Below are 23,964 nucleotides of genomic sequence, written 5' to 3'. Positions count from 1 at the left end.
TGCCGCAGCGCAGATTGGGTCGTCCTCAACGATTAGCGAGCGACCCGTCCACAAACACGATCAGATGGTGCGACAAACGTCGTTGGGCCGACGACCAGAGCGTTGGTGGTTTTGCCATCACGACCACCACGACCACGACCACGAAACGGAATGCATGCGCCGTAGGTGAGGAATGCTGTGCATCGGTGCTGCGTGATCTTTGCAGATGTCTGCGTGAGTCCCACCCGTGCCGCGCTGCTTTCACAACGTTACGTATACCTAGACCAGGGTATTCGGTCGCTGGCGTCTCTCGAGGACCTCAACAAGCTGCGTAGCTTTGCCACCAACGCCTGGAAGGCCTTTACACAGCGTGTCGTCATGGGTCTCATCCGCGGCCGCAAGCGCCTCCGGACGACTGCAGAAGAGCAAGACGAGCCCCGCGCCGCCGCCTGCGCAGCCACGGCCCGGCGAGCGAATGAAGAAGAAGGAGATTGCTAGACTCTACGTATGCGAACTCCTTTTGTCAGGCGGTGTATTACCGGGATTACCACTATGGTTTTTCTTTTTCTATGTGGTCCATCGTCAAGCTACTTGATCGACCAGCAGCGTCCGCGGTCGTGAGCCAGACCCGTGTTGCGGAGTTCCACTTGGATGCGACCGTGGGCCGACCTGGAGCTGCAGCACCCGAAGGTACACAGGGGGTGCTCACAAGAACTCGCGGGCTAATGGAAGTCGTTGGCTTGGCGACCGACGCGAAATGTCGGGTGGTCTGATGTTGATGAAGGTTGAATGCTCGTGGTGGCGACACTGGTCGAGTTGTTTTGTTTTGGCGTCTTGGTCGGTCGTCGTACATGAAAGTGTTTCGTTTTGGCGTCTGGGCTGTTGACTTGTTTTAGTTCTGGATGCGTGGAGCTGGGCGGTTGACTGGATGCATTTGTTTTCGTTTTGGCGGCGTGGCGCGTTGGATTTGAATTCTTTGTTTGGGTCGATGTCTTGGTTTTGCGGGGTTGGATGATATGGATCTTGATGCTGAAGGTTGATGGCTGATGGCGTTGGCGGTGGCGGCGGCGGCGGCGGCTGGCTGATTTGTTGCTCTGTGCTCTGTGCTCTTTGCTCTGTGCTCGGTGCTCATGTTGGTTCTGTGTTGGATCTGATGTTGGTTGTGGTCCCCCTGACCGTTGTTTTTGTTATTGTCTGGCTGGAGCATGTCGTCGTCTTCCTCGGATATGTCGTCTTGTACAGCGTGGCGATGAGTTCCTCATCGCTCAGCGTCGCTTGGTCTGATGGCGCGGCTCTCAGCAGGCAAAGGCGTCGACTGACGAGGCCTCCTTCTGCCGCGGCCTGGATGACCGACGGCCGCGCCTCGGAGGATGCGGCCACTTGTCGGTTGGTTTTGCTTGCGGAACGGCTGGAAAAACGCAGAATTACGTATGCGAACTCCTTGTAACAACGAAGATAACGCGAAAACGTTCATATAGACCGGGGTACCGAGATGCGCTTTATTGATTGTGTCCGGGGTTCGCGAGCATCATCTTGACACATAATGGTGATCGTGATGATGGAGAGCATTGAGGCGCGCCGGCGGCGCGGGCGGCCTTGAGGGTCTTGGCATACCACACGAGCTCGTTGACAAACTTGGCCGAGCTGTCGGCGCCGGCCGCGCCGTCATGGACGCTGCCGTCTTCGTTAAGGAGCGCTGGGATGATCGACCGTCTTATCCATTTAAGTATACGTAGAGTACAAAGACCAAGTACTAAGACTTGATTGGCTCGTTCAGTGTACAATACGATCAAGAGACGCATGTGCCATTATGGCGAATTTATGGATGCATCGTCGCTTGCAAGGGCAACGCGCGACGCAGGCGAGCGTCCTTCACGAGGGTCATCTTGGCGTGTGCTAGGCGATGCAATCGCCACATCTTGACGTCGAGCACATAGAAGCTATCGCTGCGCCACTGCACACTCAGGAGGCCGTTCAGTGCGGCCGAGGCACGGTCCATGTAGTACACGTCGTCTTGGATCCAGTCGTTGTGTTTGAAGAGATACGTGGCACCACTGCAGAGCAGGAGTGAGGACGACCGCACGCCAGTATCGCGCGGAAAGAGCCGGCGAGCGACGCCGTAGCAGACACCGTTGCAGCCAACGACGACTCCAATCAGTAGCAATAGCCGCGACACGGAGCCGATGTGGACGGTGCCCATCACACACTGTACTTGGCGGTCGAGCGTGACAAACGAACACGTCGGATCCGCCGAAATCGTTGCTTGCACCGGGGCTAGCGTGGCCAGCAGCGCCGAAATGAGCCACACGACCAGACTATGAGCGAGAGCAAACTTGGGTGTTCGCCACTGCGTCCACGGAAGCACCAAATCGCTGACGATATTGACCAGCCACGTGACTTCGTTGGCGGCGAGGCAGGTCGTGTACCAGGGTATCGGTCGCGGGGCAAAATAGCTCAGTTGCCCGTCCGTCACGAACTCGACCGAGGCTGTCGAGAGAAGGCCGAGGGCAGTGATGCTGCGAAGACCAATGAGCGGCCGACCGACCCAGACAAAGCCGCCGACGCGACTGAGCTTGAGAAGGTTGCGTCCTTCAATCGCGCCTTGAACCAACATCAAGTAGACAAGGGAGAGCATCGCGAGCGCCAAGATTGAGCTTGTGACGTACTGTACCGCGCGCCGTGCGTAGAGAGCAAAGACCGTAGGCAGCTGCGAGGCATCCACGGCGTCACTCCGGTTGGGCAGCGTGTCGCCCATGACAGTTAACGAGCCAAGGTCGCCTTGGAAAGAAATGACTTCCCGGCGCCCATACACCCAATCGTAGAAGAAGAGCCAAGCAAAGTAGTCGAAGCTCGCATCTGACGGGTCCAGCAGACGCGTATGGTGCAGGTCCACGAGTGCCGTCTCGCTGACTTGTCCAAACTGAATCCATTCGATGCAGAGCTCATCGATGGCAGTGTACAAAGTAGGACGCTCGTCTGGCAGCGCCGGTAATAGAGAAAGAAACGCGAGGCTTTTCTGAACTCCATCCATGCACGTCACTGGGCTGCTATCGAGTGTACAGAGCACATCGATGTTGGTAGTTGATGGCGCGAGATCGGCCAAGTGCGTTGCAAACAAATATTGGTTGCGGGATGGCACAAGACCGACACGTTGGCGACTCTCCGTACACGTGGCGTCGTAGCGATCGGCACCTGTGAGTGTTTCGAGGTGAACGAGGTCGATGGCGGGCTGGTCGGGGCACAATAGCGAGCCACTCACAGCCCAGAGCACGTGCTTCCACTTTCGTGGCGCAGGCTGCACGACGTGCGTTGCCGGGATGTCCAAGTAGGCCGTCGTGTGCGCTTGTCGGGCGTCTGTCATGACGCGCTCAAAGGCAGCGACCGCTCGACGCAGCACGGGGGGCGGCGGGACGAAGATCATATCGATGGACCCAAATGGACCAAGGTGCGAACTTACGAGGCTGTAGGTTTGGCTCCACGGCCGGGACGGCAGGTAACTCAAAGCGAGCATGTGCCATTGAAGTGAAATGTTTTGATAGGCAAAGCGACTACTGGCGCGTAGGAGACTCTGCCGGCTCAAGTAAGTAGAGTTGGACTGTCGGTTCCAAAATTCACTGAACAAAGACCAGTACATCTTCGACGATGTCTCACGTCCCCATTGAAGAAAGCTGGCCGTGGACTCGAGCTCAAAGGTATGCGCCGCGCCATATGCATTCACAATCGCATACGCGCTGGTGAATCCGATCGACTTGTAATTTTGCCACTGGAGCACGTACGAGGTGATGTTCTTGGACAACCAATACGCGACCTCGTCGTCTATCGGGAGGTACGGCGGGTAAATGGTCATGAGAAAGGCTTGGCCTGCGACCGATTGCCGCAGGTCGGAGGCAAATGCATTCTCAAATTCACCGGCCCACGACGCAGTGATATTGACGTTGCGCAAGAGCGACGCGAGGTAGACTGCACCGTTGTGCACCATCGATTGGCACCGCGTTTGCCGCCGGATCGAGTTGGCCATTTCCCAATTATTGTCAAAGTCGAGGTAGCAATACTGGGTGAAGACGGATGGACCTTCAAAGCTGCTGACGTTGCGCAATCCATAGATGGCCTCGTGAAGAGCAGTCAAGGACGAGTACTGGACTTTGGCACTATGCTGTATTGGCGAGATGACGACTGCGTGCGTGGGATCGAACACACCAAGGCGATTGATGCGATCAAGAGTGGTCTCCGTGCTATTCAGATGCGACTGCTCGTTGAACCAGTTGGCCAACAAGACATGCGACCCCGTCATGCTAAAGCGGGGCCAAACGAGATCATTCTGGAGCGTCGTCTCCACAATATCGAGGTACGAAATACTGCTGCTAATGTCTAGACTGACGTAACATGCGCCAGCGAGAAGCCATAGAGACACCTTCCATTTCGACCGATAAATACTATCACGGAAACGGTCCCGGGACTTGGACTCTGGGGCACCAACAGATGGGCCATGGAGAGGCAAGACCGGCGACAGCGAGTCGAGAGTTGGTCGAACAAAAGTCCACAGCTTGACATCAAAGATGACCCCGTGGCGCCAATGGATGAGACCCATGCAAATGCCTTCCGCGCCGCCGGAAAGTACTTTATGGCGTTGATCGAAGAAGGCAAGGCCTGGACCAGGTACAAGCAGCGATAATTGCGGCGTCGGCACGGTGGATTTTATCCAACTGCAGAAAACGACCAAGAGCAGAACAATGCTGCAGGCAAGGACCACCAAGAGCAAGAGGCGATGACCGCTTCCGATGGCGACAGTGGCACTGACGCAGCTAATGTCGACGCCTGTAGCGTCATGTGGGGCGCAGACGCGTTCAATCGAGGCAGAAATAGAGACGGGCCACAATATGTCGAGAAGTATGCACACAACGGCCAGCAAACTTGTGCTCAAGATCGCAGTCGCGGGAGCCCCACGGTGTGTCAGCGGCAAGAAAAGTTCGTGGAAGACATAGCCAACATAGGTGGCCTCCCACGACAAGGCACATGTCTCTATCAGCGACCTCTGGTCTCGTGCAAGCTGCGTGTACACGTTGTGCGAGCGAGCGACGCGAATTGGCGCAGAGCTCAGCAGTACGATCGCAGACAGCCCTCGCAAAAAAAGCAGAGGGCGGCCCAACCACGTCGACGCAGCGACACGCCAGAAGAAGGCGATGTTCATCGCGGGCGCATGCTGTCGGTGCGCGATAGCAAACAGTGTGCAACCAAGAGCCAATCCGCTCTTGACCAGTGTCACATACACCAAGAGGTAGTACAGGCCCGTTGAAGCGCGGCTCAAGGAGCTGGCCGCGAGCGAGTTTATCGGTACCATATTGTACGCCTCCGAGATCAAAACAAGCGTTCCAGTGTCGCCTTCAAACGACACGACCTCACGGACACCAGCAACCCAGTCGAAGAGCATAGCCCAGCCATAAAAAGCGAATGGTGGCTCCAAAAGAGGCTGGACCAGCAACATCGTTGAAGGGTAGAGGATATTGGCGGCAAACTGAACAAGGCTCACATTGAGGCTCGAAAGTGCGGTCATTGCAGCTAGCAGTTGGCGCTGGTCGACATGTGACTGTGGATTGAGCGTGGTCGCTTCTTGGAGCGACATGCGGCACCACTCTGACCCGTCGGAAGTCAACGCACAAATGCTGTCGATCGAGTCGTTGACAAGGGCTAGCGCCATGAGCAGTTGCCGTTGCTCTAGAATCATAGTCGGACTGCTGGGCTCGAGGCAAGTATCCGTCGTGCGAAACGATGACTGCACAAACGTGGTTGGTATCCCTCCATCGCGACAGAACGGGTTTCCACCCAGAGAATAGAGACCATCCTTGGCCTTCCACTTCAGCGGTGTTGCCTCAATCAAGAGGGGGGTGATCGCGCTGTACGCCTTGGCGGTCGAGTCGTTGAGCGTGCCAACGATGGTTGCCGACAGCGCCGTCGCTAGCGAGACAAGAGCGCGGGGTGGCGCTACGACGTAGAGATCGATCGCGAGGAACGGACTAAGAACATACTCGAGCAAGGCCCGTTGCAGCGTAGGAGGTTGCGTCGACGCATACCTCTCGACCGTAACACACGATTCATTCTTCGTATACGCAAACGAGCGGCGGAGAAGGCTCATGTTGCAATGGCCAGCGTACTGGACGTCGAAAGAAAGCAGACTGCTGAAGACACTCGACGTTCCCGGGCCCTCGCTGTACGCAACGTTCTTGAGCGGTACGGACTCGGTGAGCCCAAACGCGGTGACCAGCGTCGCCGTTTCGACCAAGCCCGGGAGATGACGATTTTGCCACTGGTAGCGGAAGTTTGTGATATTGTGCGACTGCCACAAGACGGCTTCTTCGGATACTGTCGTGGCCACCGACGCGAGAGTCTTTAGCCAGCGATTCCCCGCGGCTGATGCTTCGAGGTCTTGGAGCAAAGCCATCCGCAAATGACTCTTGGGGCCATCAAACACGTTGAGGAAGGCGCCCCAGTCCGTGTTGCGCAGGATGGCGTCGAGATACACGGCACCATTGGCTGCATACCGGGTGTTGCATCGCCTTTGACGCTTTGCCGTGTGGGCCATCTCAAAGACTCGGGCAAAGTCGACCCAGCAGTACTGCGTTGAGAGAGAGAGAGCAGCTTATCAACCGTAGTGTTGCGAAGGCTCGCGATCGCGTAGTCCAATCCCGTGAGCTTGGCCGTCAAGAGGGACATTGCGTACGTTGGGTGGCCAATGGATGTCATCACTTGACTGTCGTACGATGCTTCTATGACCACTGCACCAATATCGACAGTGGACGCGTCCGGTGCGGTCTCAAGCACGTAGTTGAGCACATCAACCACGAACGCCTGATAGCCCGTTGTATTGTAGTCGAGCCAGAGAAGGTCGTTGGCGAGCCACGGCCGGAGAACGCCGAGGTAGTGAAAGCTGAGCACCACGCTTGCTCCGAGCCAAAGACTGGCCACAATATGAAGCACGCAGGAGTGCCGAGTCGATGGTAAACGCCCCGCAGGATGAACACGCATGTTGCTCTTGGCGGTTCGGGTGTTTCGCACCACAAAAGAGTCAAAACGGACTTTTTAGGAAGAGGCGGCGCAGCGAAACCAACGACTGGTCGGCAGAGCCTAGCATTCTAGTGTTCGATCTCTGCCCAGCAACCCGCCACGCCTCACCCGAGGTGCAGCGATAATGCATGTACCCTTCTTTCATTGAGCGACCAAGCCATGTAAAATCAAGGCCCGCAGCCGTTGTCACATCGAGATAATGCCTGCCACCCAAGCCTGGCGATTTCTTTTGAAACGGAGCCTACTCGGTGGACTGCCACGTCATCGGAGCAGAACCACTCTCTAACATGACTGATAGAGCATCTATCGTCCGCCTGGCATGCTATGGGCCCAATACTCCAACAACCCGAATTGATAAATAGATGGGTCTTCAGTGTTTATACCCTTGCAACACATGTTGCAAACGCGTTGTATCGGCTGTCCATGAAACGGTGCCAACTCGGTGGACTGCCACCTCATCGCTGCAAGAAACTCTCTCAGCTCTGACTGACCAAGTATCTATCTACACACGTCATTGCGAAACCCAATGCAATGTACGACACGACAATGTATTAGTTGATAAAGCGACGACCAAGTGCAACTTAAATCTGGTTGTGCGACGCGAGGTGCGTGTAGATGCCGTTGAGGCGCATGAGCTCGTCGTGCGTGCCTTGCTCGGCGATGCGCCCGCCGCTCACGACGCAGATCTTGTCGGCGTTCCGGATCGTCGAGAGGCGGTGCGCGATCACGATCGTCGTTCGGCCCTTCGCCGCCAGCAGCTTGTCCAACGCTTCTTGGACGACCTTCTCGCTCTCCGAGTCGAGCGCCGACGTGGCTTCGTCCAAGAGCAAAATCGACGGGTTCTTCATGATCGCACGCGCGATCGCAATGCGCTGCTTCTGGCCGCCCGAGAGCTGCTCGCCCTTCAAGCCCACTTGCGTCTCGTACCCGTCGGGAAACTGCGAGATGAAGTTGTGGGCGTTCGCCATCTTGGCGGCCGCTTCGACGCGTGCTTGGAGGTCCGGGACGTTGTCGGCGTTGGCGAGGCCGCCGGCGATGTTTTCGGCGATCGTGCCGACAAACAAGACGGGCTCTTGGCCGACGAGTCCGATCTGGTTGCGCAGCCACGGGAGGTTGAGCGTCGCGAGTTCGCGGCCGTCGAGCGTGATGGAGCCGGCTTGTTGCTGGTAAAAGCGCTCGAGGAGCGCCACGACCGTGCTCTTGCCGCCGCCACTGGGACCGCAAAAGGCGACCGTCTGACCCGGCTCGATCGTGAGGTCGTAGTGCTTGAGCACCTTGATGTGGGGGCGCGTCGGGTAGCTGAACGCAACGTCCTTGAAGACAATCCGGCCTTCGATCGAGTTGGGCACGACGCCTTCGTCGACCTTGGACGAGTCGATGATGGGCTGGCGCTCGACGATCGCAAAAATCTCTCGCGCGGCCTTCTGTGCCGAGTCGGTGTCGCTGAGGAAGCCGGCGGTTTGGCCCATGCCTTGGGCGGCCATCATGACGGCCATCATCGTGCGCATCATCTCTTGGTAGCTGATCGTGCCATCGTGGATGAGCTTGGCGCCGTACCAAAACACGAGCGCGTAGACTGCAAACATGGAAAACGACGAGAAGCCGTTCATGAGCCCGTCGACGTGGGCCTTGTACGTGCCGTCCTTGAGCGGCGCCTGAAGCAGCACGTCGTACTTCTTGATGAGGTCATCTTGGAGCCCGAGCGCAGTCACTGTCCGGGCGTTGACAATGGCTTCGGTCGCGAGCGACCCGGAGAACGTGAGGCTGTCGCTGACCTTCTCGCCCTTCATCTGTCGGTGGCGCGCAATCGTCCCGAGCATCATGAGCGGAAAGACGCACAGCATGACGAGCGTGAGCTGCCAGCTGCCCATGCCGAACGCAATCACCATGGCGGCGACGAGCGTGAACGCCGACTGAAGAATCCGCGCTTGGCTCTCGCCCGCGATCAAGACGACCTTGGTCGCGTACGTCGAGAGGTCGGTCGTCAAGGCACCGGTCGTGTGGCCGTCCATGTCGAAGAACCCAATGTCCTGCCGCACGAGCGCTCCAAAGTGCATGTTGCGAAGCCGGGTCGTGAGCTTCTCGGCAACGACGCGGAACGTGTACGTCTGGATAAACATGACGACGAACATGGCGATCGCAATCCCGAGGAAGATGACGGCTTGGTCGCGGACGTCGCTGTAGAGCGTGTCGAGGTACTCGGGCTTCTTGGTCTCGAGGTACAAGGTAAAGTACTTTTGCATCGACGACATGACGTTGGCGATGATGAGCGAGACACCAGGCATCGAGAAGCCGTTGACGATGCAGGCGGCAAGGCCGAGGACGAGGTACTTGCGCTGCGGCGTCGTAAGGCCCATGATGCGGCGAAAGCTCACGTCCGGAGCAGGGGTCGCCTCTGGTAGTGCGTCAAAGTTGATCGACTGGTGCGACACGCTGCTGTACTTGCGAATGAGCTCGGCCTTCTCGACATCAGCCACTTCCAGCGCCAGCGAGACGCGGTCCGCGTGCGACGGCGAGTCCGTGTCCGACGAGTCGGTCGACGCCGTGCCGTCTTGGAGCTCTACCAAGGTCCGGTACAGCCCGTCGTCCATCTCCATCAGCGTCGCATGCGTGCCTTCTTCGACCACGAGGCCCTTGGACAAGACGATGATCTTGTCTGCCTTGCGGATCGTCGAGAGCCGATGCGCAATCACGATCGTCGTCATGTTGGTCTTCTCCATGAGGTCGTTGAGCGCCGCCTGCACGACGCGCTCGCTCTCGTTGTCGAGCGCCGACGTGGCTTCGTCGAGGATGAGGATCTTGGGTTGGCGCACGAGCGCTCGGGCGATCGCGACGCGCTGCTTCTGGCCGCCCGACAACGTCGTGCCCTTCTCGCCGCACATGGTGTCGTACTGGCTCGGCAGACTCATGATAAAGTCGTGGGCGTTGGCGAGCTTCGCGGCCGCGATCACCTCGTCCTTGGAGATGTTGTCGCCGCCGGCCGCAATGTTTTCAAGGATCGTCGTCGCAAAGAGGACGGGCTCCTGGGACACAAGACCGATCTGCGACCGAAGCCACTTGAGCTGGAGCGACGAGATGTCGCGGCCGTCGAGGAGGATCTGGCCGCTCGTGGGTTCGTAGAAGCGCTCGAGGAGGGCGACGAGCGTGCTCTTGCCCGAGCCAGACGACCCGACGAGCGCGACCGTCTGGCCTTGCTCGATCGTGAGCGAGTAGCCGCGCAGAATCGTCTCCTCCATACGTGTCGGGTACGAGAAGACAACGTCCTTGACTTCGACCTTGCCAAAGCACGTCTCGGGCACCACGCCTTGGAGCTTGGACGCATCGATGAGCGACGGCCGGTCCAGGATCTCGTAGAGCGTAAAGGCCGCGCCTTTCGCCGACGCGACCGCTGAGATGTTGGGCGAGATCTGCGCAAGCGCCATCGTGCCCATAAGGATACCGTAAAAGGCCGAGAAGACATCGCCGGGCGTGTTGACGGCACCGTCTTGCTTGGAGACGAGGAAGCCGCCGTACCAGAGGCCGATCGCGTACGTGAGCCACATGCTCATGATGAACCAGCCGAGCGCGATCGAGACAAACTTGGCGAGCTGCATGTTCTCGGCTTCGGCCTTGGCCACGTTGTCGCCGTAGCGCGCCTTGGCCCGCGGCTCGCCGTTGAGCGACGCGACCGTGCGCATGGCGCCAATGGTCTCTTCGGCGACAGCACCGGCGGCCGCATAGACCTGCTGGCTCCGCGTCGTCGACTCTTGGAGGCGCTTGATGAGCCATGTGAGCGAGATGGCCATCATGGGCATGACCGCACACATGGCGAGCGAGATGTTCCAGCCCTTGTAAAAGCCGATCGCATAGCCGACGATGAACTGGAAGACAGCGCGGAGGGCCTCGCCGAGCTTCTCGCCCATACCTTCCTTGATCTTGACGGTATCGCCCGAGATGCGCGAGGCAAGCTCGCTCGCGTCGCGCTGGTCGTACCAACCGATCTCTTGGTAGACAATGTGCTTGAGCACCTCGCGGCGGAGCGACCGCATTTGGCGCTCGGCCGAGATCGCAAAGCATGTAAACGAGCCATAGCCAGAGATGAGGAGCACGATGGCGAGAATGAGGTAGTTGAGGCACGTCTCATTGATGGCCGACTGGTTGAACGGCGTAAAGTTGTTGAGCGCATCGCCAAAGAGGATGGCCATGAAGGGCAGCGCGCCGCCGCTCACGACAGACATGAGCAGACCCACGCCCATGAGGACCCAGTCGCTCGGTGTAGCATACCGGTAGAGCGACATGAACGAGAATTTGGTCGACGATGGGGCTGGTGCGTCATCGGTCGATGGCCCCCGCGGCGTCTGCACAACGACATAGTCGTCTTTGGCCCCTTTATCGGGCGGCGCCATCGAGGAGAGTTGAGAAATGAGGCAATTCCAGAGAGGACATTGCTTTAGAAGCTACTACATCGAGCGTCGTCGCGTGGGCAGCAAACGCGCGCGCCGCCGCGTATCCAGGTGCCCGGGCTATAACGATCTTCGAGCGCGGCTTCGACATCGTCGCGGATTGGCGGAAATCATATGATTACGCGGCGAGGTCAAGTAGTCATTGGCTATGGTGCCAGTGTATTCATTCTGACAGGGTATTTAGACAGCAATTTTGAGATTGTGTCTGGCGGGACATGTACGGTATAGGTTGTGGCAGGTAAGGAATGTGGTTCTCGAAGATCGCAATTATGGTTTCGCGCCACCACCAAGCGAGGTCATCGCGGCCCTTTGGAGACATGGAACCCACGTTTGCTCCGAGGTTACGTATGCTCTACTGCATGGCTCGGTAGCGTCATACTGGATATACTACAGTATTTGTAGTGCGGGAGTGTGTCGAGACTTGTCTGGCGACGTGCAGGGACACGGCAAAAAGCCCAGAAGACTGCACATTGCGAGAGATTTCGATAGCAGCTCGGGTGTAACAGGATCATGGCGATGACGATTGCTTACCCTGACTCAGATGGCTTGGTGGGTGGCACTGTGAAGGCAACGTCAAATTATTGAGGACCATAGGATTACTACCGGTCTCCCTTGGACTCATCGTCGTCGTTGGGTGACGTGAACATCGCGGGCAGTACCGTATCAGTAGGTGAAGAAATGGCACCACGGAGGCGCGGACTAGGCATGGTCTCGCTATTTGACTCTGAATCTGGGACGTTCAAAATTATGGGTGTATACTAGCCAAAAAGCTGTCGACTACGTTGACCGGAGCTGCGGCTGCCATCAGCACGGTTTCGGCTCTTGCATGCTGCAACGATTGGGTCGCTTCTGAAATGCGCCGCACGAGGGAGCCTCACTAAGGACACGAAATTCGCACGGGGTGTTAGAACGGAGGTGCATCGCGTCAAAATGTTGTCAAGCGAAGGTCAACACTTGTGGTTGGGTTCCATACGCAGGCTTAGGATTGACGACACGTAAGGTCAAGAGTATCTCCATGGCGGCCTTCAAGGCTCGACAGGGCATCGAAACGTGGCTCGTGGACAGTAGACAACGCACAGGAGCTGGGATTGTACTCGCTAGTACAGTGCATCCCTCATTCTGGTTTGTGGCAAATGAAAGTCGCAAAATCAGAGCCGACGTGGAGCCTTACAAAGCCCTCAATGCCGCTTTCAACTTCAAACACACGATGCAACCAGATCATGGCAAGGCTATCCACATGTAAAGGTACCCCAATATGGACAAGACGTGCAGTCGGCTAACGTTTTGTTGGTGATGATGGTAGGAGTCACTGGGTTCGCCACGGTGACAACGAGATTGTGCACGCTGCCACCGCTGTACGCTGTATGATACGAGCAGACGCCGAACCCGGGAGCTCCAAACGCAGCTTTGACGCAGATCCGCACCACGCGTGACTTAATAAAAAGCCACGTACAGGGCTCCTCGCACGGTGACGACCTTCCAGAACACGGAGCCACCACCGGACTTTGCGCGCCTCGATGGTACTCACTGGTTCTATAGGCTGCTGAGCAATGAGCTTTTGCTCGAGTATCTGCCGAATTGGAAGGACGAGTTCTTAGCCTTCATGGTTGGCCTACAGAGGTGCGCCTCATCTCAAGACTCTAGACGAAAGGGCGCGAATCCGTTACGTGTTTGCTGACATGCAAGTTCGACGACGGTGTTGGTAGTGAGCTTGCAGCAAGCTTGAATGAGGTCCCCGGTGTGCACGACGACCTCTGGGCCATTGGTCACTACTCGGTCACTACTGTACTTATTCTCGGAAAGTTTTTCATTTGCTCGAGGAGACGACAACAAACGCCGATACCGACAGGCTGGCAGAAATATCGTTCGACTTTCTGGAGGTACACGATTCCCACTATCCCATGCCACTATCCCTATATATCTACTGTCGAGCGAACCCACAGCCAAGGGAACGGGGCTGGAAGAATCAATGGGGAAAGAAGACACTGTTGAGTTTGCAGCGACTTGTTCTCTCACCACACCTGTACAGTCTTGAACCCCTCGACGTCGCACGCGGGATGTAGTGACTCTCTTTCTCGTCGTATACTATCAGGACGACGCCTCGGCAGACAGGCCACTTGAGCCTTCTAGGTAACAGTCCTTGCCATCGCCTTTCCTCTAGTATTGCCGCGCATGGACCTATCTACCAAGTACTAGTTCATTACAGGATCGACTACGTGCCACCAAGGATATGTCCTTGGTGCTACTAACGTTTGTGGTATTGCCAAACCTTGGCTTGCGCGCATTTCCTTCTCACGATCGTTGCCCACGTCACGTGTGGGAGAGTCGCAGGACTTCCAAATATGGACCATCGTGGTACGAATATGACGCGTACCGTTCGTACAACGGGTCGTCACTCGTGGCGAACTGGTCGTGTCGATTGCTTGGACTCACGTGATGACTGCAGCTTCCCGATGCGCAAGCTGCACCGATGGTGAGGGACCACGAACGAACTCGTTGACTTTCATTCTCAATGACCGACCTGCATTCCGAGCTGGTTTGCACCAAACTTCAAATCCGAGCACGGCTTCAACGATTACGACATTAGAAATGGCGACAGCCGCGTCGCTCACGTGGTCGCTGCATAGGTCGACGGCCTCGATAACGACGCTGGCATCCTGGCGCTATTCAGGACGCGAGAGATGATGAATCTCCTCCTCTCCGAGTCGTCGTCGCTGCACGACAAGCGGTCTGGCATGTTGGCAGAACGGTGCAGCACTGACGTCGGCATCGCGTTCGATTGGCTCGCGACTGCGTGCGATTATTGCGGTCTTGTGTGGCCATAAACTTCGCTTTTGACTTCGCATTCGCTGTAACGCAGCGTCGAGAACCTCTTTGAATGCATATAAGCGGGCCTGACGCTCGTAGAAAGGGCAAACTGGGCCACAAGAACCTGTCAAATCGGATGGATCGACGTCCCACGCTATCACACGGCCCAGCGTGGCGATAATCACAACGTGAGAGCCAATCAAGGGCCAGAGACGGCGAAGAAAAAGCTGCGCCATCTGCAAACCGACCCGCTTTCCGAGGGCACCCGATCCTCCAACCTCCAACAGCTCCAACCTCTGAACAAACGGACCGATCATTCTCACATTTGCCACCTCCAGAACATGGCCGACCACCACGAGACCGACGGTGGCACCACCAAATACGACCTCGTGGCTACGCCCAAGGGTGACGCCAAGGTTGACGTCGCGACGCCGGCCGAGCCGGAGCAAAAGTTCTCGTTCCTCTCGCTGTACCGGTACGGCAACGGGTCGGACGCGGCCTTGATCGGCGTCGGCCTTCTCATGTCGATCGTCAACGGCGGCACGTTCCCGTTTATGGCGATCCTCTTTGGCGATGCGCTCAACGACTTTTCGACCAACAACCAGTCGGCGGTCAACGACACGGCGCTCAACTTTCTCATCCTTGCGTTCGTGCTGCTGCTCTCGGGCTACGGCTCGTACGCGTGCTTTGCGATCTCGGCCGAGCGCCAAATGCGGTCGCTTCGCCGCGAGGTGCTCAAGCACATCATGTACCAAGACATGGCGTGGTACGACCAGCGCGACGCGAGCGAACTCGCCTCGCGCATCTCGGGCGATACCGTCAAGATCAAGGAAGGCATGGGCGAGAAGCTCGGCGAGGCCTTTCGCTTCATCTTCCAGTTCATCGTCGGCTACGCGATCGGTTTTTACAAGGGCTGGAACCTCTCGCTCGCCATGTGCGCGGTCATGCCCATGTGCGCGGTCTCGCTCACGTGGCTCATCAAGCGCCTCCGCGAATCCACGGCCCGGAGTCAGCAAGTCTACGCGGCCGCCGGTGCTGTCGCCGAAGAAACCATTGGCGCCATGCGCACGGTCGCGTCACTCAACGGCGAGCCGCGGGCCGTCAAGAAGTACGGCGAGAACGTCCAGAACGCCGAAGTCGAGACGCTCAACCTCGCCAAGTTTGTCTCGTTCTCGATCGGCTGGTTCTTTATGAGCATGTGGCTCACGTACGCGATCGGCCTCTGGTACGGCGGGTACCTCGTCAAGGACCAGTCGGGCACGGTCAACACGCCCGGCGACGTCTTCTCGGCCTTTTACGGTATCCTCATGGGCACCATGTCGCTCGCGCAGATCTCGCCCAACATCTCGGCGGTCGCTTCCGCCAAGGGTGCAGCGGCAGAGCTCTTCAAGATCCTCGCGCGTCCGTCCAAAATTGACGCGGCCAACACGGACGGCGTCGTGCCCGACACGTGCTTTGGGACGGTCGAAGCCCGCGATCTGGTGTTTTCGTACCCAACGCGCCCGGACGACATTGTCTTGCGCGGCTACTCGCTCACGATCGAGCAAGGCCAGACGGTCGCGCTCGTCGGGTCGTCTGGCTCGGGCAAGAGCACGCTCGTCGCCCTCCTCGAGCGCTTCTACGAACCCACGAGCGGCCAGATCCTCCTCGACGGCCGCGACATCTCGTCGCTCCAGCTCAAGTGGCTTCGGTCGCAGATCGGTCTTGTGTCCCAGGAGCCCGTCCTCTTTGCGACGACGATCCTTGAAAACATTGCGGCCGGCGGCGACAACATCTCCAAGGACGAGGTGATCGCGGCCGCGAAGCTCGCCAACGCCCACGACTTTATCATGAGTCTGCCGAGCCAGTATGACACCATGTGCGGCGAGAAGGGCACGACGTTGTCGGGCGGCCAGAAGCAGCGCGTCGCGATCGCCCGAGCGCTCGTGCGCCAACCCAAGATCCTCATCCTCGACGAAGCCACGTCGGCGCTCGACAACGAGAGCGAGCGCGTCGTGCAGGCGGCGCTCAACGACCTCATGGAGAAGACCAACATGACGACGATCGTGATTGCGCATCGGCTCTCGACGATCCGCAAGGCAGACAAGATCATCGTCTTGTCCAAGGGCCTCGTGGTCGAAGAGGGCACGCATGCGACGCTGATGGAGATGGACGACGGGCTGTACCGGACCTTGGTAGAGCTCCAAGACGGCACGGCGTCGACCGACTCGTCGGACACGGACTCGCCGTCGCACGCGGACCGCGTCTCGCTGGCGCTGGAAGTGGCTGATGTCGAGAAGGCCGAGCTCATTCGCAAGTACAGCAGCGTGTCGCACCACCACATCAACTTTGACGCGCTGCCGTCGGCGTCGGTCGAGTCGGAGATGAAGGAGGTGTCGTTCCGCCAGATCATGGAGCTCACCAAGCCGCAGCGCAAGTACCTCATCGTCGGCTTCCTCGCGTGCTGCATCCAAGGCTTCTCGATGCCCGGCGTGGCGCTCATCATTTCGAACGTCATGTCGACGATGCAGAAGAACTACAAGCTGTACACGGAGACCAAGAAGCCCGAGTACCTCGACACGCTCTACAGCGACGTCCGCGACCAAGCCGTCATCTTCATTGGCATTGCGATCGCCATCTTTTTCGTCTCCTACGTCCAGACGTACACGTTCCGCTACATTGGCGAGAAGCTCACGACGCGCCTTCGCAACATGCATTTCCAAGCGCTCATGCGGCAGGACATTGGCTTTTTCGACATGGACGGTCATACGACCGGCGCCTTGACGACGGACCTCTCGACGCACGCGACCAAGGTCGTCGCGATCGCCGGCGAGAACCAATCGCGCATCGTCCAGACGGTCTTTACCTTCATTGCCGCCATGATCATCTCGTTTGGCCTTGGCAGCTGGCAGCTCACGCTCGTCATGCTCTGCGTGCTGCCGCTCATGGTCATCGCGACCATGTTCCGCAGCCAGCAGATGAAGGGCCAGAAGGTCAGCGACAGCCTCACGCTCTCGGGCTCGGTGGCCACCGAGGCCATTGTCAACGCCCGGACGGTGACCGCGCTCGGGCTCCAAGAGACCCTCGTCGCCAAGTACGACGAGATGCTCGAGCAGCCGATGAAGGAAGGCGTCCGCGAGTCGCACATCAACGGCATCATGAACGGCTTCTCGACCTTTTCGATGTTTGCCGTCTACGCGCTCGTGTTTTGGTACGGCAACAAGCTCATCCAAGACGGCGCGATCACTTTTGAAGAGATGATCCGGACGCTCATGGCCGTCATGATGGCCGCTCAAGGCATGGGCCAAACCGCCGGCTGGATGGGCGACACCGACTCGGCCAAGAAGGCGGCCAAGGAGATTTTTGCGATCGTCGAGCGCCAGCCCATCATCGACTCGTCCAAGGTCGACGAAGGTATCACGCCCAACTCGGTCGAAGGCCGGATTGTCTTCAAGGACGTCCACTTCCACTACCCGACCCGGCCCAACATTAAGGTGCTCAAGCACTACGACCTTACGATCGAGCCGGGTCAGACGGTCGCCTTTTGCGGTCCCAGTGGCGGCGGCAAGAGCACGGTCGTGGCGCTCCTCGAGCGCTTTTACCAGCAACAAGCCGGCTCCATCACGCTCGACGGCCGCGAACTCGCGACGCTCAACCTCCCGTGGCTGCGCAACCAGATCGGTCTCGTCGGCCAAGAGCCCGTCTTGTTTGTCGGCACGATCGCCGAAAACATTGCCGGCGGCCTCGCCAACGCCGACAACGTCCCGGACCTCCAAGCACGCGTCGAAGCGGCCGCCAAGATGGCGAACGCACATAACTTCATCTCGCAGTTTCCCGACGGCTACGAGACGCAAGTGGGCTTGAAGGGCGAGCAGCTCTCGGGCGGCCAGAAGCAGCGCATTGCGATCGCGCGCGCCATCATGAAGAACCCGTCGATTTTGCTCTTGGACGAAGCCACGTCGGCGCTCGACTCGGAGAGCGAGAAGGTCGTCCAAGAAGCGTTGGACAAGCTGCTGGCGGCGAAGGGCCGGACGACGATCGTGATCGCGCACCGCCTCTCGACGATCCGGAACGCCGACAAGATCTGCGTCGTGAGCGGCGGGCGCATCGCCGAGCAAGGCACGCACGACGAGCTCATGCGCCTCAACGGCATCTACACGCACCTCGCGTCGCACAACCAGATTTAAGTTGCACCACGACATGTCGTCTTGGCGATGCGTTCTTATTGTTAATCAAAGACAGAATTTGCTTTATCATTTTGTACATTTGTCCTATGAATCACTCGAATCCGATTTGCAGCCTTTCGCCGTGTCAAAGTTACGGTCCAGTCCAATACTTGTGTTGCTACCCGTACCCGGTATACCACAAAGGCGCGGCGCGGATGAAAGCAAATTGTCGTCTTTCTATGGAGAAAGTGACAGCTTGGTGCTCGTGAGGTCGCTCAACAAGCCATTGCTGACTGCACGAAGATGTCGTCGTGCGAGACCTCGAGCTGCTCGAGCCCTTGCACAATTTACAAGGCGACCCGATGACATATTTGTTAGTCGGAGCTAGACATGCGAGACCTTAAGAAGACCGAGCAGCTCGGTTGGACGTCTAGTCGCTCTACCGTGTTCGCTACTGTCGAGTGTGCAGGAGCACCATTCGTGAATGCAAACAAAATGTCTAAAAAGGTGGTTGCTATTCGAGTCTACTGTTGTGCTTGCTTGAGATGCTTGGCGAGAAGGAACGCGACTTCCATGCTCTGGGCGTAGTTCATGCGCGGGTCGCACGCCGTCGTGTAGCGCGCCGTGAGGTCCGTCTCGTCGAGCTGCTCGGGGCCGCCAATGCACTCGGTGACATTCTCGCCCGTGAGCTCAAAATGGACGCCGCCGAGGTGGCTGCCTTCGGCGACATGGATGTCGAGCGTTTGGCGCAACTCGGACAAAATCTACAAATTCCAATCCGTCGAAAAGCATACAGAATCAAGGTTTCGTACCCGGCTGAACGGACGCGTCTTGTAGCCATTGTCCGTCGTAATCGTGTTGCCGTGGCACGGGTCGCAGGACCAGACGACCTTGAGACCCGCGGCTTTCACCGCTTGGATGTGCGCCGGCAGCATCGCCGCGACTTTCGCGTCCCCATACCGCGTGATCAATGTGATCTTGCCCGGCGTCGCGTCGGGGTTCGGCCAGAGCTTGGTGATGAGCTCGACGAGCTCGGACGGGTGCATGCTCGGTCCGACCTTGACGCCAATCGGGTTGGCAATGCCTCGAAAGTACTCGATGTGCGCGTGGTCGAGCTGCCGCGTGCGGTCGCCGATCCAGAGAAAGTCCGTGCCCATGTTGTAGTACTTGCCGTTGATTTTGCGCGTCATGGCTTCTTCGTACGCGAGGCCGAGGCCTTCGTGCGAGATGAAGAGGTCCATCGTCTTGAGATTCATGTCGTAGCCGACACCGCACGTATGCACAAAGTGCAAACTGTCCTGGATCGCCGAGACCATGTGCGCGTACTGCTCGGCGCGAATCGAGTTTTGAACGAACCCGAGATCCCACTTGCCCGCATCGTGGATGTCGGCGAAGCCGCTGTCGAGGAGAAGCCGGCCATAGTTCATGGTGGCTAATGCAATAGAAAAAGGCGAAAAATGAGAAAAATCAAAAGAAGAAGGCGAGATGATACCGGCACTGTGGTAGTAGCCGTCTAGAAGACGCGCCGGGTCCGGCGTCCGCTCGTGCGCGCCAACGCCGTTGACGTTTTCACCACGGAACGTGCACACTTCGACTATCCATTTTCATGAGAGGAGGCATCGGAGAGCGGAGAGACGTACCGCCGTCAATGATCTCGGTAGCTTGCGACCGCGGCTTGGCAAACTGACCAGCCATGCGCGCGACGCGGGTCGTCGGCATCCGCGCGCCCCACACGAGCACGAGGCTCATTTGCATCATGATGCGCAGCTTCTTCTCAATAACGTCGGGCTTGCAGTCGCGGAAGCTTTCGGCGCAGTCGCCGCCCTGCAGCAGAAAGCGCTTGCCGTCGGCGACCTCGGCGAGCTGGTCGCGGAGGCGCTCAATCTCTTGCACCGACACGAGCGGCGGCAGCGTCTTGACTACAAGTCACCATGGTATAGTACGAGCATTGACCAAGCAAGTGGCACGTACGCTTCTCGAGGACTGTCTCAAGCGCCGCTTGGTCGGGGTACGTCGGCTGCTGCTTGATCGGGAACGCCCGCCACGAGCTCGGCGACCACGCCGGCGGGACGTCTTCGGCGTCGTTCTCAGCAATGGCCCAGAAGCGCCGTTGGCGCGCCACGTCCTCCTTCGTCGTCGTCGTCGTCGTCTTCGAGATCGTCGTTGCTTCAGCTGCAGTGTTCATGCTCGTCGGGAGGTAGAGTGTGAATGGGATGATCTTATAGCCACGCTGCCGACGGTGGCTTATTCTTTTGGTCGCTTCGTGGTTGTGCAATCGGGTGCTTGGAATGTTCAATCCGCTTCTTCCGGACATGTATCCGGATGAATGCGCCATCCGACATGCTTTTGTATGATATCATCAAGCAAAAAGCTGTTGACAGTGGCCTCATGCATCCGGATACCACTGCCATGAATCCAGCAAGAACAGCAAATAGGTATCAATTGTCCGGATACAGAACGGTCGTGGGGACGACCGAAGGCATCAGATGCTGCCGACGACGTGGCGTCTCCGTCTCATGGTCGCCCCGTCAAGCGCTGACTCATGCCATCGCCGTTGGATACTTGTATAGCGAGAAGCTTCTGCGGTCGAGCAATGTAGATCCATCGACGACTTGCCCTTACGACGGCGGTAGGAGCGCAATCGAACTTTTATCGGAGGGTCAAGTGGTTTGACTTTGTCGTTGGAGCCGTAGAACGGAACATCGAGCCTACGGTTGGCGAAGTTGCTTCGAACTAATAGAAGGATACTGGTACGGTTGACAGCGTAGGATTGGCATGTGCACCACCGGCACACTTCTTGGGCACCACCACCATCGAGTGCGGCCTTGGCTGTCTCGATTGGTGCGTCAACATGCAGATGATGACATTTCGCATCGACCACCGTAGGTATTATACAGGCAAGAGTTGGTGTACAACGCAGGAGGTACGGGGTTCAAGCCCGTCTTTGCCATCTATTTCTTTCTTTTCCCATCTGCAATGGCAACGGAACCTATGCGTCGGTGCTCGAGGCACTCTAACTCATCGCTAGCGCCGCGTCGGATACATGCTACAAACTATCTGAATTATTGTCTGACGCTGCCATAAGGAGAGTGGGGATGCCTGCGACCGAGATGAGATGACGCGCTGGCATCGATGCAGAGCCGAGCGGCCGCAGTGTGCGTCCATGAGCTTGGACCGGCACCGTGGTCAAACGCGCGATCCATGCGTACCATCGCCAAGTCCTAGTCGTCAAAGTCGAACGAAGAAGCTTCGTGTCCTTGACGGCCTTGCGCTTCTTCTTCGCAGGCTTGGTGTCAACGTCATTGTCCTTCTTGGTGGTCGAGAACGATAGCGGCGCCTTTCGCTTCGGCTTCGCTGCTGGCGCGTCGCCCGCACTCTCCTCCGTCGGCTTGTCCTTTTCCTTCTCGGCGGCTTCGTACGCTGCAATGGCCTCTTTCTGCACATCGTCGAGTTCATCGTCGTCGTCGTCGTCGTCCGGGATCGGGTTGGGCCGCTTCAAGGCCAAGCTCGCCTCGTGGTCGAGCGCGACAGGGTCCTGGAAGGACTGGAGGAACTTGGGTACGTTGCGTGTGAACGTTAGCCCGGGTCCGCCGCCCTTGCGCACCTCGGCGCCGCGGCCACGAGTACCGCCACCCTCCGGCTCGAGGCCCTCGAAGCTCTTGTCGTCTCGCCAGGACATGCGTTCCAGTTTGAAACATCCCGGTATGTTTAAAACACAGCTCGCTATCCGGATCGTATAACCGGATCGCATGGCCAACGCCAAAATCCAAATTTGCCATGGCCGAGTACACGGCGCTGGTTGTCGGCGCGACAGGCGCGATCGGCCGCGAGGTCGTCAAGCAGCTCGCCGCGTCCGCGCGCTGCACGCAGGTCGTTGCGCTCTCCCGCCGGGCGATGGACGCATCGGCGCTGGCAGCGGCCTTTCCCGGCGCGGCGGCAAGCAAGATCCATGTCCACGTGGTCGACTACGACCATCTCCAGCCGGCCGACGTCGCGGGCCATGGCGCCAACGCTGCGTTCTGCTGCCTTGGCACGACGCGCAAAGGTATGCGCGCTGGCGTTAGCGCGCCTTGACATGGTTTGTAGATGCTGGGTCGGACGAAGCCTTCCGCAAAGGTGCGCTCGTCGCTGCATCGCGTCATGCCACATGTGTCATCATCGCTGTCTAGTCGACTTGACGTACGTGGAAAACGTCGGCAAGCTCGCAAAGGAAGCCAACCTCCCGTACTTTGCCTTGGTGTCAGCCTCGGTACGCTCCGTTGACTCCAAAGCCCCTCGACACCTCTTGGGTAGAATGCCAACGCGGCCTCGTGGTTCCTGTACCCTAAAACGAAGGGCCTCGCCGAAGACGCCATCAAGGCGCTCAGCTTTCCTCGCACGACGATCGCGCAACCTGGCTTGTTGCAGCGCGGGGACCTCTCGCGCTTCGTGGAGCGCGTTGGGCACTGGGTGCTTCCGACGGTGCGTCAACAACAGTTCAAAAGCTGTGTTCATCGCCGGCCATCATTTAGGTGTCGGTGGCTGCGGTTGCCAAGGCCATGGTCACAGACTACGAGACCAGCGGCGCGACCCCTGGGCTCTGTATCCTCTCGCACAACGACATGAAAGCTTTCGAGTAGAGCACATCGTTTTCGTAGTTGCTCATGTGTACTGTCTGCGCACACGCAGCTTGACACTGGATCTGACCAGAAGATGATTGTTCTTAGTGGTTGTTCTCGAGTTGGCTGGTGGTGGTACAAGTACGCTCGTCGGGGGAAGGGCTGCTTGACACCGACGTCTCGGTGTACGCAGCGCGAGATGCAAGCAATACTGTCCGTGGCGCACGGGACGAAGCGTCGATAGCTGCAACGACGACGCGGCTTCGCCACGTTTTTGGTATCGGTGTATCACGGGCGAGACGCTCGTCCTCGACACGTGCTTGGGCTGGCGGCGATGATCGGTTCGAGAACTGCGGCAAGAACACTGGCGATTGGCTCGGAAGCGGAGTCCTTGCCGCTCTGATTGGCCACAAATTTAATGTCTTGTCGCTCTGATTGGCTGAAACGCTTTGGCCTGGCGTCAACGGAAAGGAGGGAGACCGACGAGGAACGCTGCATTGCGACCGAGCGACACCTCATGATGGCGTAGAGAATGCTGATGGAGTTTCCTCGAGCACAATGCAGCAGCGTCAGTGGTGCCCGAGGAGCCTCGGCGTGTCTTTCTGACTTTCTGACGTTGCCGGTCGTTAGTATTGGCGTTCGCCATTTGCAACCATAATTACCATATTTTGGTGCACAGTGGCCGCCGCGCCGGCGGATCGACCAGAATGAAGTTTGAAAATGAAATCGCCCATACTTGCCAGAGTGCTAGGCCACACTTTGGGGAGTCCAAAATGCTATGTGACGTCGCCGTGCGAGCTCTGTAGCGAGAGCAAATGACAGCGGCAAACAATATGTTGATATAGTGTGCTTTTTCGCTATACTGAAATACTGTACGGGATACAAGACCTCATCACGCAGCGGTATCGCGCGCTCTTTGCCTCCCTCGGCCAC

At 58.1% G+C, this 23,964-nt stretch overlaps 6 protein-coding genes across 6 annotated transcripts; 2 read left to right on the top strand and 4 right to left on the bottom strand.

Moving 5' to 3' along the window:
* Positions 1-1,478: 1,478 nt before the first annotated feature.
* On the bottom strand, positions 1,479-3,958 carry SPRG_01633 (hypothetical protein; the record flags this gene model as incomplete). Its single annotated transcript, XM_012340000.1, has 3 exons — positions 1,479-1,692; positions 1,896-2,889; positions 3,172-3,958. The coding sequence occupies 3 exons, from the start codon at positions 3,956-3,958 to the stop codon at positions 1,479-1,481; spliced, it is 1,995 nt and encodes a 664-aa protein (XP_012195390.1).
* Positions 3,959-7,619: 3,661 nt separating this feature from the next.
* Positions 7,620-11,428, bottom strand: SPRG_01632 (hypothetical protein; the record flags this gene model as incomplete). Its single annotated transcript, XM_012339999.1, has 1 exon — positions 7,620-11,428. The coding sequence occupies exon 1, from the start codon at positions 11,421-11,423 to the stop codon at positions 7,620-7,622; it is 3,804 nt and encodes a 1,267-aa protein (XP_012195389.1). The 5' UTR covers positions 11,424-11,428.
* A 3,191-nt stretch (positions 11,429-14,619) lies between these two features.
* On the top strand, positions 14,620-18,516 carry SPRG_01631 (hypothetical protein). The gene has a single exon (XM_012339998.1). The coding sequence runs from the start codon at positions 14,630-14,632 to the stop codon at positions 18,452-18,454; it is 3,825 nt and encodes a 1,274-aa protein (XP_012195388.1). The 5' UTR covers positions 14,620-14,629; the 3' UTR covers positions 18,455-18,516.
* Positions 18,517-18,905: 389 nt separating this feature from the next.
* Positions 18,906-20,618, bottom strand: SPRG_01630 (hypothetical protein; the record flags this gene model as incomplete). The annotated part of the gene is made up of 5 exons (XM_012339997.1): positions 18,906-19,197; positions 19,246-19,865; positions 19,926-20,027; positions 20,074-20,352; positions 20,405-20,618. 5 exons carry the CDS (start codon positions 20,616-20,618, stop codon positions 18,958-18,960), a joined length of 1,455 nt encoding a protein of 484 aa, XP_012195387.1. The 3' UTR covers positions 18,906-18,957.
* Positions 20,619-21,446: 828 nt separating this feature from the next.
* On the bottom strand, positions 21,447-22,112 carry SPRG_01629 (hypothetical protein; the record flags this gene model as incomplete). Its single annotated transcript, XM_012339996.1, has 2 exons — positions 21,447-21,457; positions 21,674-22,112. 2 exons carry the CDS (start codon positions 22,110-22,112, stop codon positions 21,447-21,449), a joined length of 450 nt encoding a protein of 149 aa, XP_012195386.1.
* An 84-nt stretch (positions 22,113-22,196) lies between these two features.
* On the top strand, positions 22,197-23,143 carry SPRG_01628 (hypothetical protein). Its single transcript, XM_012339995.1, has 5 exons — positions 22,197-22,478; positions 22,520-22,549; positions 22,603-22,682; positions 22,727-22,894; positions 22,945-23,143. The coding sequence occupies exons 1-5, from the start codon at positions 22,211-22,213 to the stop codon at positions 23,050-23,052; spliced, it is 654 nt and encodes a 217-aa protein (XP_012195385.1). The 5' UTR covers positions 22,197-22,210; the 3' UTR covers positions 23,053-23,143.
* Positions 23,144-23,964: the final 821 nt, after the last annotated feature.

Source organism: Saprolegnia parasitica (genome assembly GCF_000151545.1).
Source record: "Saprolegnia parasitica CBS 223.65 unplaced genomic scaffold supercont2.4, whole genome shotgun sequence".
NCBI classification, from domain to species: Eukaryota; Oomycota; class Saprolegniomycetes; order Saprolegniales; family Saprolegniaceae; genus Saprolegnia; species Saprolegnia parasitica.
The sequence above is the reverse complement of the archived record's forward strand: the minus strand, read 5'-3'. Positions and strand labels throughout refer to the sequence as shown.

What these genes read in the sequence shown, in the direction of transcription:
- SPRG_01631 (XM_012339998.1), top strand. Translation starts at nt 14,630, where the DNA reads ATGGCCGACCACCACGAGACCGACGGTGGCACCACCAAATACGACCTC.
- SPRG_01628 (XM_012339995.1), top strand. Translation starts at nt 22,211, where the DNA reads ATGGCCGAGTACACGGCGCTGGTTGTCGGCGCGACAGGCGCGATCGGC. An exon ending in GGACGAAGCCTTCCGCAAAG is followed by an intron (nt 22,550 to 22,602) that starts GTGCGCTCGTCG and finishes ATCGCTGTCTAG; the next exon opens with TCGACTTGACGTACGTGGAA. An exon ending in TTGCCTTGGTGTCAGCCTCG is followed by an intron (nt 22,683 to 22,726) that starts GTACGCTCCGTT and finishes CCTCTTGGGTAG; the next exon opens with AATGCCAACGCGGCCTCGTG.